Consider the following 14,541-nt stretch of genomic DNA (forward strand, 5'->3'; position numbering starts at 1 on the left):
TATTTTAGTGAACAGCATAAAAAAAGAAATATTTGGCCATTTATGTGCCACTTTCATATAGGTTAGCTTCTAAAGGTACAGAGGGAGACAGATAAAAATAGAAAGCAATCAATCCATTAACAGAAAATTTACTTGCAATTTCTTTTTCTTAAAACATTCTTAGAGATTTGCATGACTTCCTCTCATTCATTCCAAAATTCTGCTGAAATCTCGTAAGTTTTTCATAACTATTCTGCTCAAAATACTACCTTTACACCCTGTCAAAGAGTAATAATTGGGCATATGTTGCCTCATCACTGCAAACCCTCAAGCATGCAGTCTTTTTTAAATAAATGAACAAACACTGGATAAAAAGTACAGAAACTGGAGTAGAGAAAGCCATGAAGATAGCTGAAGGTCTTAAGTGCCCTAATGAAGAGCTTAAACTTTGTTCAACAGGCAATGAGAAGCCATTGAGGAGACCTGGGGAAGAAAGCAATATAGTCAAAACTGTATTTCTGGAAGATTTATATTAGAACAATAGTCTAATTGTCCAAGCCCAGGGAAAATTTGAGTTTGGTAAAATAGGCATACTAGAAATAGGAAAGAAAGGTTGATGATAAATCAGTCTTAGATGACTTGACATGTAACTGGAAAATGGAGGAGTAAGGAAAAATGAGAACAAGTCTTTCTCTAGGACAGCTTGGAAATAAGACATCTCTTGGAAAGAAAACGCAAACAGGCAAAAACAAAACACAAACAAAAACAATCACACAAAAAATTCTGAGAAAAATATTAGTTTTATCTTAAACATGTTGGACTCAATGTGCTATCAAGACCCAGGCCTTATAAGTCTGGGGGCTCAAAACTAGAGGTCTGAATCATTTTAGAAAGATTATGAGAGAGAAGCAGCTCTCCAAAGAATAAAGAATAAGGACTGTTAAGACAACACTGAAAAATGCTAAGTTTCAGGGGTAAGAAGAAGAAGCATTAAAGATGACAGAATCATCAAAAGTAGGAGGAAGTACATTAAATAAAATATTGCAGAGAAATTCTAAGTGGTAATTGCAGAAGTCACAGCAGATGAAAAGTTAGAAAAGGCCTTTAGACATGGATATTTAGATCCCTGGAAATAAACTATGAACTTGCTAACTTGAGGACTAGTAGTAGGGACAGAAGCCTGATTATAAGAAATAAATAGAAAATAGGAAGTAGAAACAATGAAGCTTAAGTACATTTTTTTTTAAGTAAAGAGGACACAAAAGGAAAAAACAAAGAATTAAAGGGTCAATCTAAAATATGATGTTAAGATAAAGAGTCTTAGGGCAAATAAACAGAATTGTTATAATACAGCATAGCAACTCACACTTCAATAGTGCTTACTCTGTGATTTAGAAACTGAGGTTTGGTAAGATTAACATGCCCATAGTGACATAGCATATAGTATTCTAACAGTTGCCATTCAAACTAAAATCTGACTTCTGAGTCTATGCTTTTTTTTTTTTTTGAGACAGTTTCCCTCTGTTGCCCACACTGAAGTGCAGTGGTGTGATCTTGGCTCACTGCAACCTTCGCCTGCCGGGTTCAAGCTATTCTTGTGCCTCAGCCCCCTCAGTAGCTGGGATTACAGGCACAGGCCACCTTACCCAGCTAGGGCCTATGCTTTTAATCATTAAACAATACTGCCTGTTAATGGAGACAATGGATACAGTATGCTTAAGCAGGAGGAAGATTAAGGAAAAAAAGTTAAATGGCTTACATTGTTTCAGTTTCTAAAGCAGTAACAACATGTTGGCAATGACATTTATTGGGCATTATTATAAATGAGTGTACATGTGGCATGTTTAGTATAGGACCCACTGTAAGTGCTTAATAAATGGTAACTAATTTTAGTTGGACACATGAAGTCCTCCCCGACCCCTACCACTTGTTTCCCTTCGGAAGAAATTCAGCCTGGTCTTTCTCTCCACCTATCATTCATACCTCCCTATAGAAGGAAGGATAAGTATTCTAACTGGTAAGCCAAATCCTTCCTCTCTTCAGATCCACCGGCCTGCAATGAATTGCACTTTCATCTGCTTTCTAGCATGCAATATGGAACCTGCCTTACATTGTCTCTAGCAAGGCAGGCAAATCCATGTATTTCGGAGGAGTATTCACAAGCCATGGTGAACACAGATCAAAATCACATTAGCCCACTGGTTTTACCAACATTAAACATGGCACTTTAATCTCTAGCCATCTGACTTTTACAACTATCTCTTAAACGGTTCAGAACTCCACTGGTAAACAGAAATATATGTTTACAACCCCTAACACCTCCATAGAGAGTATTATTATTTTATTGCAGATCAGTCATTGCCATTAAAAGATACCTAGAATGTAGCGTATTTTAATAAACAGGTATATTTCTTACCCTGATTATGATTTGTGCCACATCAAAGTCTGAAACATCATCTAAAATTGGCTGGGTATTTTCTGGTCCATAAACAAGACAGTTAAACAGGGTTTTGGAAAAGAAACCAGGTGAAGGACCACCATGAACTAAAGAAATGGCAACCATTTTGCCAGCTTCATAGTAAAGATTCTCTTTCAGAGCTGTAAATACAGATGAAAATACATCAAATACATTTCTATTAGTATAAGATAACCATTATTTTTAATATATATTAAAAATTAGTCCAAAAATCTAAGCATTAGATAAACATAATTCTTAGAAGCTACTATTACATAGAAAACACAGATCTCACCTAAAATATAAAAAAAGACATATTTCTGAATATAAAGTAAAAATCTATTGTAGAAAACATAAAACACAATACACCTACTACCATAACAGCCACTATAAACACTTTGGTGTACAGTCATGCACCATATAAGGATGTTTTGGTCAAGAATGCACTAAATATACTAAGGTGGTCCCTAAGATTATAATGAAGCTGAAAAACTCTCATGGTCTAGTGATGTTATACTGTCATGCATTACCTTTTTTATATTTAGATACACATATACTTACCATTGTGTTACAACTGCCTACAATATTCAATACAGTAACATGTTGTACGGGTTTGTAGTTTAGAACCAATAGGCTATACCATATAGCCTCGGCTATGCCAACTACGTTTGCATAAGTACACTTTATGATCTTTGTACAATGATAAAATTGTCTAATGCCACATTTCTCAGAACACATCCCTGTTAAGTAACAAATGACTGTATTTGTACCACTTTGAGTATATAAATATACAAACATTTTGACTTATGCTTTATCCACTTATTATATTGTAAACTTTTTATTATACCACTTAAAATTACTCAAATCTACTGTTAATAAATGCATTTAGACTAACTTAGAGATGTGCTATAATGCAAACCATCTCACCATTACTGTCTATCCTGGCTAAGTGACATTTACAATTTTATGAGACATAATGTTACAGTCAACATCTACTTACATATTCTTGTCTATATTTATTTGATTAGGATTCCTACATGTGGTATTAGTGGGTCAAAGGATAGGAACATTTTTAAGGTTCTTGATCTGTATCACTAAATAATCTTTCCCAAAGGCACAAATTTACTCCCAACAGTATATGCTGCCGTACCTTGCTGTCAGAGCTTGAATTAAAAATTGTCGTTTAAAATGTATTATCAACTTTGATGTGCCAAAAAAAAAATCAAGTAAACTTTTCCTTAATTTTTAAATTAATTGTTGAAAGCAACTTACTAATAAGTAACATTAACAATACCTGTACAATAACCTTACAAGCTACATATTCATAGTCACATTTTGCAGATAAAGAAACTGAGATCCAGAGAAAGTAAGCAATTAATCTAAGGATGTAAAGAACTAGATGTGTACAACGTTGAATTCAGATTTTGTGATTTAAATTCACATACGTATACTCCACCATACCAAAGCTGCCTTGAGTTAACATTGCTATTTGTAAAGTTTTTTATTTATTTTATTCTATTTAATCTTAAAGGGAGTTTAGAATTAGACTATATGAACTATACAGAGTAAAAATGATGCTTTAGGCAATGGTGAGGATGTTTACAGAAAATATAGTAGGAAATTCAAATGAAACAAAATGTCTTCTCTTTCTTTCAAATTTCCTATTGCAGCAAAAAGTGACATATAAGCCCCTAAAAGAGAATGCTAGAATTATCCACCGTTTTTTGAGATGCCTGTTTTAATTACCTTAAGTTCTCACCAATAGTAAAGACAGAAAACTATCATAGACATAACTGTGCAAAGAAAACCCAAAATTCTTGCAAACAAAAGTACACCGAAAAATTGGTTACAGGAAACTATGTTACAAAAACTCTGTGTTAACTGCAAATTCCAAATAGACAAACAAGAATTGAAATAATCATCCCCATTTGGCCACTCTATTAAAATGAAATTAGAGTGAAGATAAAGTTACACTTAATTATGGATTAATTTTAAGGAGAATACTGTTATAAGGAATGTATATTCTCAAATAAAAAAAAGTTTCACGACAAAATTTACTTTTTAAACTTTTTAAAACTATCACTCCCCCTTCCCACTTTCCTGTAATTCTATCAGTAGTTTATTAATAAAGTAAACTGTATATTTAAAGCACAGGTATTAAGTATAAATTCTAACCAGCTCTCTCTCTCTCTTTTTCTATACATGTGATATTTGGTATATATGACAATAAATAAAATAATTACCTTGAGAATTTAGAGACAAGTTCTTTGACAAGGACCCTTCGAACAATGATGAGTTCTCAAGATGTTGCATTAAGAGACTCAGAAATTCTTGCTTTGATCCAGGTTGCTCACTTCCAAAATTATCATTTTCAATAACATATGCTACTTCAATTGCATATAAAGGATTAAAGTTTTTATTTCTGAATCCATCTAAGGCACTATTCCAGATATTGGCTTTGTTGATATATAATCTTTTAGTTTTTTTTTTAATTTGGAATCCTAACTCTATTAATAGTGTTGATACATTTCTTCTAAATTTGCTGCCTTGCCTATAAAACATGAATTTAAACAAAGAGATAAGTACTTTAAAGTACTTTATGTGAAACAGCAGTTATATAGCCAATAAAAACAAGACAAGGAAAAGAAAGATTAACAGGATATTCTTCCCCAACTCCTACCCAAAGTCTTAACACTGGCTGCTACTAGAACCAAAAACAGTTATTTGATAATCTTCGTTTTAAATTCTTAATTCCTCACCTCAATCTTTTACCAAATTAGAATCATTTGCAAGAATGTTGATAATTATCTCAAATTTGACCAACCAGTAAATTTAGGTTTATTAAGAATCAGAAGCTCAAATTCTCACCTTCCTTGCTAATGGCTATAATAAACTTCCTTAATTGTAGTTTACTTCACATTTACTATATCCTTTTTTAAAAAAAGCAAATGTAATCTCTGCTTACTATATAAGAAACTTAGGCTTTGAGAGATTACACAGTGTATTTTAAATCATAAAGTCATAATTAACAGTACAGCTAGTATTATAAATGGAATTCACAATTCCTCAAATAGTACCTTGTAGTCTACACAGTAAGTCACAAAGTATGGTCCCAGACCAGCAGCAGCATCACCCGGGAACTTGTTAGAAACGCAAATTATTCAGCCCTACAGCATATCTACAGAATCAGAACCTCTGGGCAGGAAGCCCAGCAATCTGTTTTAACAATCCAAGTGACTATATCACTCCTTCCCTCAGTTTCTCCATCTATAATTGGAATTAATTTTCTCAAAAATAATCTTGTTTTGGGCAATGCCCACTGATCATTTTCTATACCAAGTATGAATCTGTCCTACCCCAAGACATTAGAGTGCCCTAGTGTGGGCCAGGTTTTGCTTTTTCTTTTTTCATATGATCCTCTCTTCATTAACTCATGATGAATAAAGGCCAAAGTCCTTTGGAAGTAAGATAATTCTTCAGAAACATATCTTTTTATAGCAGGTTGATTCCTTGCTCCTGCCTGGATCAGGGGAATGCTGATGCTATTCTTCTAGAATATGACTGCATGTTAAAGCAGGAACAAGAAGTCAAGCTTCCCTGGTGTAACATCTTTGGAAATCTAAACATTAAAATTATTTTAAAATAACATGAACATCTAATTTTGATGCTGAAAGTATTATAACAATATTTGTAACAGATTTTTCAGTCGAGTGGCACATTAAAACAGATACTCTCCATATTTTGAAGAGTACTTAATATTCTACCTGTCTGCAAATCTAGTTATCAAATGTTTTCACAAAAATTCTCTTTAGTATCTTGTAAGGTTTTAAACTTGAAACTTTTTTTTAGAGACGAAATCTCACTGTGTCAGTCAGGTGGCAGTGTAGTGGCATTATCATAGCTCACTGCAGCTTGACCTCCTGGGCTCAAGCGATCGTCCTACCTTAGCCTCTTGAGTAGCTAGGACTATAGGTGCACCCCACTATACCTGGCTATTTTCTTAAAAATATTTTTGTTAAAACAGTCTTGCAGAATTGCCCAGGCTGATTTCGAACTCCAGGGCTCCAATGATCCTCCCACCTTAGCCTCCCAAAGTGTTGGGATTACAGGTGTGAGCCACCATGCTCACTCTGAAACTATTTTTAACAAGAAAGTATATCATCATGCTTAGCTACTAATTTTCTACTTCTTCCCTGTTGGGTAAAGCAAGGTTCTAAAAACTCTTTTACAAATCTATATAAACTTAAAAATCTTAACTACAGCTGAACAAACACCTGACATTATAAAGATGTAATTCCAGTCTTATTTAAATGTTTAAGATTTTGAAAGTAAATTATTTTGCTATCTTATGGAAACAGAAATTAATACGATAATTGTATGCATGCCTTAAACTTTCTAAAGGGAAGAGCTGACATTTACACTCCAGACATTGACAGTAAACAAGTAAACAGTGATTATAACATCAAAAAATGGCGGGGCATAGTGGCTCACACCTGTAATCTCAACATTTTGGAAGGCCAGTAGTTTAAGACCAGTTTGGGCAATATAGCAAGATTCCATCTCTAGAAAAATTTAAAAATTATCCAAGCATGGTGGCAAGCCTTTGTAGTCCCAGCCACTTGGCAGGCTCAGGTGGGAGGATCACTTGTGCCCAGGAGGTTGAGGCTGCAGTGAGCCATGATCATGCCACTGTACTCCAACCTGGGTAACAGAGTGAGACTTCATTCCTAAAAAAAAACAGTAAACAGAAAAAAAAAAAACTTCTATATTAAATAGGATTCTTTTATTTTAATAAAGTGACATGGTACGCTTGACATTTTAATTTCCTGTCTCACTCTATAATCACATAACATTTTAAGCACATTTTCCAGGTCAGTGTTTTTCAAACTATCTTGAAAGTGATCTATATTAAAAAATATATTTTACATCATTACTCAGTACACAAAAAATAATTAGGATAGATACACTTTTCCTAAGTATGATGCATTTTGGTATTTGGTATTCTATCCCATTTCATTTTCTTTAAAATGCTGGTTGCATAGATTTCATAATCAAATGTTGGGTCCTGAAGGTTGAAAAATACTCTTCCAGACTATTATATGATCACCTAATAGTCTAAGTGTACATGGCATTTCCCATCATACTTTTCTCCAAATATGTTTTTATGTAGGTTTTCTCCAATTCAAAATACATACCTCAGTAGATCTTTACTCTGGGATCCAGGTGACTGTCTGGGTAATTTAGGTGATGATTCTTCCAACAAACAATCTGTAATCCCCACATTATTGGAGTTGGGTAATACATGTTTTTTGGCTTTTCGGAACTCTCCTACAGATTTAAATTTCAATGTTAGCATAATTGAGATAAAGGTAAAAACTTTTTTTTTTTTTTAAATTTTATTGCATTTTAGGTTTTGGGGTACATGTGAAGAACATGCAAGACTGTTGCATAGGCACACACGTGGCAGTGTGATCTGCTGCCTCCCTCCCCATCACCCACATCTAGCACTTCTCCCCATGCTATCTCTCCCCAACTTCCCTCCCCCTGCTGTCCCTCCCCTATTTCCCTCCAACAGACCCCAGTGTGTAGTGCTCCCCTCCCTGTGTCCATGTGTTCTCATTGTTCAACACCTGCCTATGAGTGAGAACATGCGGTGTCTGATTTTCTGCTCGTGTCACTTTGCTGAGAATGATGGTTTCCAGGTTCATCCATGTCCCTAACAAAGGACACGAACTCATCGTTTTTTATGGCTGCATAATATTCCATGGTGTATATATGCCACATTTTCCCTGTCCAGTCTATCATCGATGGGCATTTGGGTTGTTTCCAGGTCTTTGTTATTGTAAACAGTGCTGCAATGAACATTCGTGTGCACGTGTCCTTATAGTAGAACGATTTATAATCCTTTGGATATATACACAGTAACGGGATTGCTGGGTCAAATGGAATTTCTATTTCTAGGTCCTTGAGGAATCGCCACACTGTCTTCCACAACGGTTGAACTAATTTACACTCTCACCAACAGTGTAAAAGTGTTGGTGGTAAAAACTTTTAAACATACATTTGAATAAAAACCGTATTCAAAATTACAAAATATTACCTGAATTGTAGATAATACCCCTACATTCCAAACACTCCCAATTTTGTTCCCATGACCGTAGTGAAGAGCAGGCTAAATGTGTGCCACTGGAGCCACAACACTGACAGAGCTTTATTTCCCATTTGCTGAGGACATAAAGAAAGGCAGATACTAACATTTTTTTATTATTCTAGTTTTAATCACTAGCAATGTCCACAGGCCCTACCTTCTTACACACATACACACACACACACACACACACACACACGTTTACTAAACAAGGAAAAAGATTATCTGCTCCAATAAATATCTCAATGTAAAAACCAAAACTAACTTATCACACTCATATGCACATACACAAAGAATATAAACATCAGAAAAAATTAAAAAGGAGAAAATAAATTATCTTTTCTATTTCGAGATAATTATGCTTAAAGGAATATTGCTGTGTCAGTGTGTCTGATATGCATGAAACATTCAGTACATTTCAAGGTGAGAAATATTTCCTAAAATAAGCCTGCTCAAACACCTCAGGTATTGTGTAGTTAAATAGAATCTCGACCTCCTACCTGGCTCATATTTATATTCTCTGTCATCTGTTCTCAGCTCCATGTTTCCCCACTATGTTATGTGATACATGTCAGTCCATATTCATATTTTCTCCATGACTATGGGTATAGGCTGGAGTGTGGGGCTCCAGACGTTTTTGGGTATGACTACACCTTCTCTGTTTAGAAGCAGAGTTAGCTACCCGTGTGTGTGAAAGTGTCAGTGGCAAGAGAGGTAACTAGATATCAACCCTCTGTGTAGGTGTGCATATTTTTGTGTGTGTTCTCTCTCTCTCTCTCTCTCTGTGTGTGTGTGTGTGTGTGTGTGTGTGTGTGTGTGTGTGTGTCTGCCCACTGACAACAATGAGGAGGAAGCAGCAGCTAATCTAAGTGCTTATTATGCTCCAGGTCCAGTTCTCACTGTGTTCATAGGAAAAGTATAATACTCACAATTGTAGAAAGTAGAGAGAACCACTGTCACTTCCATTTTAAAGAGGAAACCAAGGCATAGAGGGGTCAATAACTTGCCCCCTCAATTTCACACTAGCCAAGTCTCAGAGTGAGGTTTCCAACTCAGTTTATCTCGCTTCAGACACATGCTCTTAAGCATTAACCATGCTGCCTTTCACTAAAACTGCCTTCCTCTCACTAGGATAAGAGGGCATGAGATTACAAAGCAGTCATTCAGACAGATAGCATCTTTGTCCTAGAAAGAAGAGTTGTAGCTACAGATTGAGAAACCAATGGTATACAAGAAATACATATAGGTTAAATAAGAACAGCCTAAAATAAATTTGAAAAATATCACGAACGTATTGCTTCTTAAAATCCCATATACATTATTATATCTGTGCCTTAGCACAACTCTGGAGGGAGGTATTATCAGTGTTAACGAATGAATAATCAGGGTCGCTAGATCAAGTAACGCAGACAAGAATACATGTTACTTGACACTTTCAATGAGATCTCTGCCTTTTAAGGATTTTTGGTTTAATAACATTAATTTAAATAATGGCAACTATATTGTAACAAGCACAATGAAGGGAACTCCTAGCACAGAGTAGGGAATCAGGAGTGAGGAGAGCTGCTTATGGGAAACTTTCTAGAGCAGGCTAGACCTCAGCTGAGTCTCCACAATTAAGTAGTAGCTGACCCAATCAAATCACTTTTCATGAGAAACAAGGCTCCCAATATTCTGCTCTACATGCTGAGCTTACTATGTTAAGTAAGATTACACAACAGTGATAACAATTTATTGACATTTCCTACATAGGTTTTGTAAACTGGATGTTACTTTTTATCCTACATCTTGAAAAATGAAGACACTCTTGGTTCCTACTCTCTAACAGAGTATAGTGTGCCTAAAATGCACAAAATAACTGTTGAAGAGCTGTATCCACTGACATTACAAAAGAATAATCAACATATTTCAAATGCCAAACCCTTTTTATAGTGGTCTAAAAGAAACAGTGCCAGATGAATCTAGTTAAATTATCCTCCAGAACAGTGCTTGCTGTCCAACAGAAATGCAATATAAACCATATATGTAATTTAAAACTTTCTAGTAGCCACATTAAAAATATAAAAAAGTAAAAGTAGTAACATATTTTATTTCCAAAATATTATCATTTTGTTCAATATGTAATCTATGTAAAAATTATTAACAACAAAGTTCTTCGGTCATGTAAGTTCTTTAACTCATATAAAATAATATGACTATGGGCTGAAATGTGTCTCCCCCCACTTCATATGTTGAAGAGGTAAATACAGTAAAATAAGGTCATATGGGTGGGCCCTAAACCAATATGACTGGTGTTCTTAATAAAAAGAGATCAGGACATAGACAACACACTGACAGAGGGACAACTCGTGTGAGGACATAGTTAGAATACAGCAAACTGCAGGCAAAGGAGAGAGACCTCAGAAGAAACCAAACATGTCAATACCGTGATCTTGAACTTCCAGCCTCTAGAATTATGAGAAAATAGATTTCTGTCTTTTAGGCCACCCAGTCTGTACTATTTTGTTAATGGCAGCCCTACTGATCTAAGCCTTTGGTATGTATTTACAGCACCCTTGCAATTTGGAAAAAAGAAATTTCAGGCGCTCAATAGCCACATGTGGCTAGTGACTACCAGATAGGATAGTGTGACTCTAGAAAATAGAGTCTCGTGATAATAATACACCAGAGAAAGAGGTTACAACTAACTATACTAACTGCAAACATTTCTCTGTAAACAGACGTAAATGTGCATTAGAACATATCCCTCATCTCAATTTAAACTTCTAACATCCTAAGAGCAAAACTACATTTCACTAACTAGAAAACCTACTTTCTCAGCAGAGGGGTTAAACAAAGAACCAGTAAGTACAACTGAACTTTCAGAAATACCTGTCAGGTGCATTATAGTCTCGCCCTTCTTTACAACGACATCTTCGAACATCACAATGCTCATGGTGCTGCAAAAGCTCTTGATAAGCATTTTCCTCTAATTCCCAGGACGCATCTCTATAAAAGAAGCAAGATATAAAATATGCTTTGAGCTATAAATAATGTTACATAAGAGGATCAGGAATGAATCTAAAAATAAAAACTTTTATATACTTAGGAAAAATTAGTAAAACTTGTCCTCTTCAGGATTCTCTTTAAGATATAAATCCATTAGTGTCATTTTATCATACAGTTAATTAGTCTCATAATGAAATGTTAAATGAAAAATTAACAAGAAATTTTCTACAACACATTTTTCCTAATATTTCACTTTCCATTTTTAAGTTCACTATCATTATTTCTGGATTCCTCATGTTTAAATGTTAAGTAAATTCTTATACATTTTAAACCACATCTTGATTCTCTTAATTTATACATACTATTTTGAAGCCTATTATAATTGCGTATAAAAGCAATCAACTAAAATTGGACATAGCTGAGCTACGTATTAAGAGATTAAAAATCAACAAATGAGACATTTATGACACAGTCCCTGCTTTCCAAGAACTGGCAATCTAGGGGAGAAGGAGGTTTTGCATTTCACCATTTGAAATGACTACCAGTCCATGCTCACTGAATCAGATGTAAATGATTATTTCCATTGCTATTAAATCCTACCTTTAAAATCTCTCTCTCTTTTTTTTTTTTGTTGTCAAAGGGCTAAATGTTACTCACTTTTCAGGAATATGAATTCCCATTCTCAACATCTCTTTCTGAAAGATGTCACTATTATTGCATATTGTACACCTAAAAAAAAACACTCCCGCATTTATTGCTTGAACCTATGGTGGAAAATAGAAAGTCTACTGTTAATGATTTAAGTCTATCATCAGGTTATGTATTATGTAACTAACAGAACATGTGCTATTTTTAACAATATATTATGAAAACATTTTCTATGTTAGGGGGTTCTCAAACTTTGTCCTTATAAACTAAGTTATCCTACTGCTAAAATCTAGAATTCTTATTTTTCCCAATGGTTAAAAAAAAAGCCAATTAATAGACTGTTCTTAGCTTTACATCACCCATATATTTTTCTCAATCTTACTGTGTAATGTCATTTGTTACTAAATATTGTGTTGTCCTCCAAAATGTGAGAAAAAAATTGAAACTCTTGAGTTACTTCATCTAGAAATGGCATTTAAATGTTACATAAAAATCATTACTGTTTCTCTTTTTAACTCAATCTATAAGATAGCTTTCTTCCCCAAATGGAAGAAGTGTAAAACCTATACTCATTGTTACAGCAAATACAGATACAGAAGCACCAGACAGAGAATACTCAGAAGGAAACAGGAAACTGTAAGCCTACTGGAAAGAGTAGCCAGTCCCCAGTAAAAACTAGTACCATACATTTATTTAACAGATAGTTAATTCCTGCTTTATAGATGCAAAACGCCATGCTATGCACCAAAAACACAAATAACATTTGGTATTATATACCAAAAATCAAAACATGACAGATTCAACTTGAAGGAATTCTACTGAGTTAGGTATACAGGTATAAAACCACAATACTGTGTGTATTTTAAGTATATACATGAAAGAAACAGGAAAAAGTACCTAAGACTACACTGATAAATATGTCAGAGGGTTAGTAAAGCAAAAGCTAAGTTTAGAAGAATAGAGGTTTGCCAGGAAAGTAGGACAGAAGACATTCCAAGGATAGGGAATAATATATATGAAGTTTCCCTGGTAAGAGAAAGAATGTGTGATGAGTAAAGTACAATGAATAATATACTTAAGGATTACATTCTTACCAAACTGGACTAAGGAGAGGCTAGATAGGTAGGTTAAAGCCAGTACTATGAAGAATAATTTTTTTTTTTTTTTTGAGACGAAGTCTTGCTTTATTGCCCAGGCTGGAGTGCAGGGGTGCAATCTTGGCTCACTGCAACCTCTGCCTTCCTGGTTCAAGCTACTCCTCAGCCTCATGAGTAGCTGGGACTACAGGTGCATGTCACCACACCTGGCTAATTTTTTGTATTTTTAGTAGAGATGGGGTTTCACATGTTAGCCAGGATGGCGTCAATCTCCTGATCTTGTTATCTGCCCACCTCGGCCTCCCAAAATGCTGGGATAATAGGCGTGAGGCACTGTGCCTGACCAAGAACAAACTGATAGGGAATAAGGCACCAGAGAAAGACCAACTAGTGATCTCCTACCAAAAAGTCTGAAATCAAAGTAGTGAGAGTAGAATTACAATAAAAAGGATACATAGAATATACTAAGTAGACTTGATTGCACCTGGGAATGATTTATGGATGGTGAAGAGAGAAGTTAATAAAGAGGATTCCAGGTTCAGACAATTAGCAAGTGACACACACACACTCACTCACTCACACACACACACACACACACACATACTCTCTCTGTCTCTCTCACTCAAATACAGGAGGGAAGCAACAGTTACTGAAATCAAGTGACACAAACACACACACACACTCTCTCTCTTTCTCTCACTCACTCAAATATGGGAGGGAAGCAACAGGTTACTGAAATGTCTGAACCTAAAGGATATTTGAGCAATTGCAGACAGATGCCAAGATCTTACTAAATATGGTATAAAATACAAGGAAGTATCTGGTATAGAGGGGAAAAAATAGTGTAAGACACATGGAAGATATCAAGAAGACTAGAGTAATGATAGAGAAATCCAAGCTGAACAAGAATAGTGACAATTTTCTAGACACAGAATGGGAAGTTTTTAACCAATTTCTTTGATATTAATCTCTAGTCTCTTCTCCTAAAATCCCAATGTATAGCATTTGTAGTGGTTACAAGTAATGACATTTGTTTAACCACATACAGCTATCTAGATTGGGTAAACTCCATATACTATTTCAGTTAAGACTGATAACAGAGTACAAAAGTTACTGGAACTCCTTTAGAGAGAGTGACTCAAGAATTAGCCCCATCTTAGTATGCGCTAATCAAGTATAATAATTGCTTACTGATAATATATCCTAGACAGGTATCCATGTGAGTG

The 14,541-nt window shown here is 35.0% G+C and overlaps 1 protein-coding gene across 4 annotated transcripts in view; it reads right to left on the reverse strand.

The window, feature by feature from the left end:
* Positions 1-14,541, reverse strand: part of G2E3 (G2/M-phase specific E3 ubiquitin protein ligase) — a 57,899-nt gene that overhangs the window by 8,759 nt on the left and 34,599 nt on the right. For all 4 annotated transcript variants that reach the window (XM_032242642.1, XM_032242643.1, XM_032242641.1 and 1 more), the window contains 6 exons: positions 12,228-12,334; positions 11,454-11,570; positions 8,535-8,659; positions 7,630-7,762; positions 4,678-4,985; positions 2,396-2,577 (listed from right to left, as the gene is read on the reverse strand). In XM_032242642.1, coding sequence (XP_032098533.1) covers positions 2,396-2,577; positions 4,678-4,985; positions 7,630-7,762; positions 8,535-8,659; positions 11,454-11,570; positions 12,228-12,334 — 972 coding nt within the window. The remainder of the gene's footprint in view (positions 1-2,395; positions 2,578-4,677; positions 4,986-7,629; positions 7,763-8,534; positions 8,660-11,453; positions 11,571-12,227; positions 12,335-14,541) is intronic.

The sequence above is a fragment of the Sapajus apella genome, unplaced genomic scaffold (genome assembly GCF_009761245.1).
Source record: "Sapajus apella isolate SASKATOON/1434 unplaced genomic scaffold, GSC_monkey_1.0 scaffold50, whole genome shotgun sequence".
Taxonomy (NCBI): domain Eukaryota; kingdom Metazoa; phylum Chordata; class Mammalia; order Primates; family Cebidae; genus Sapajus; species Sapajus apella.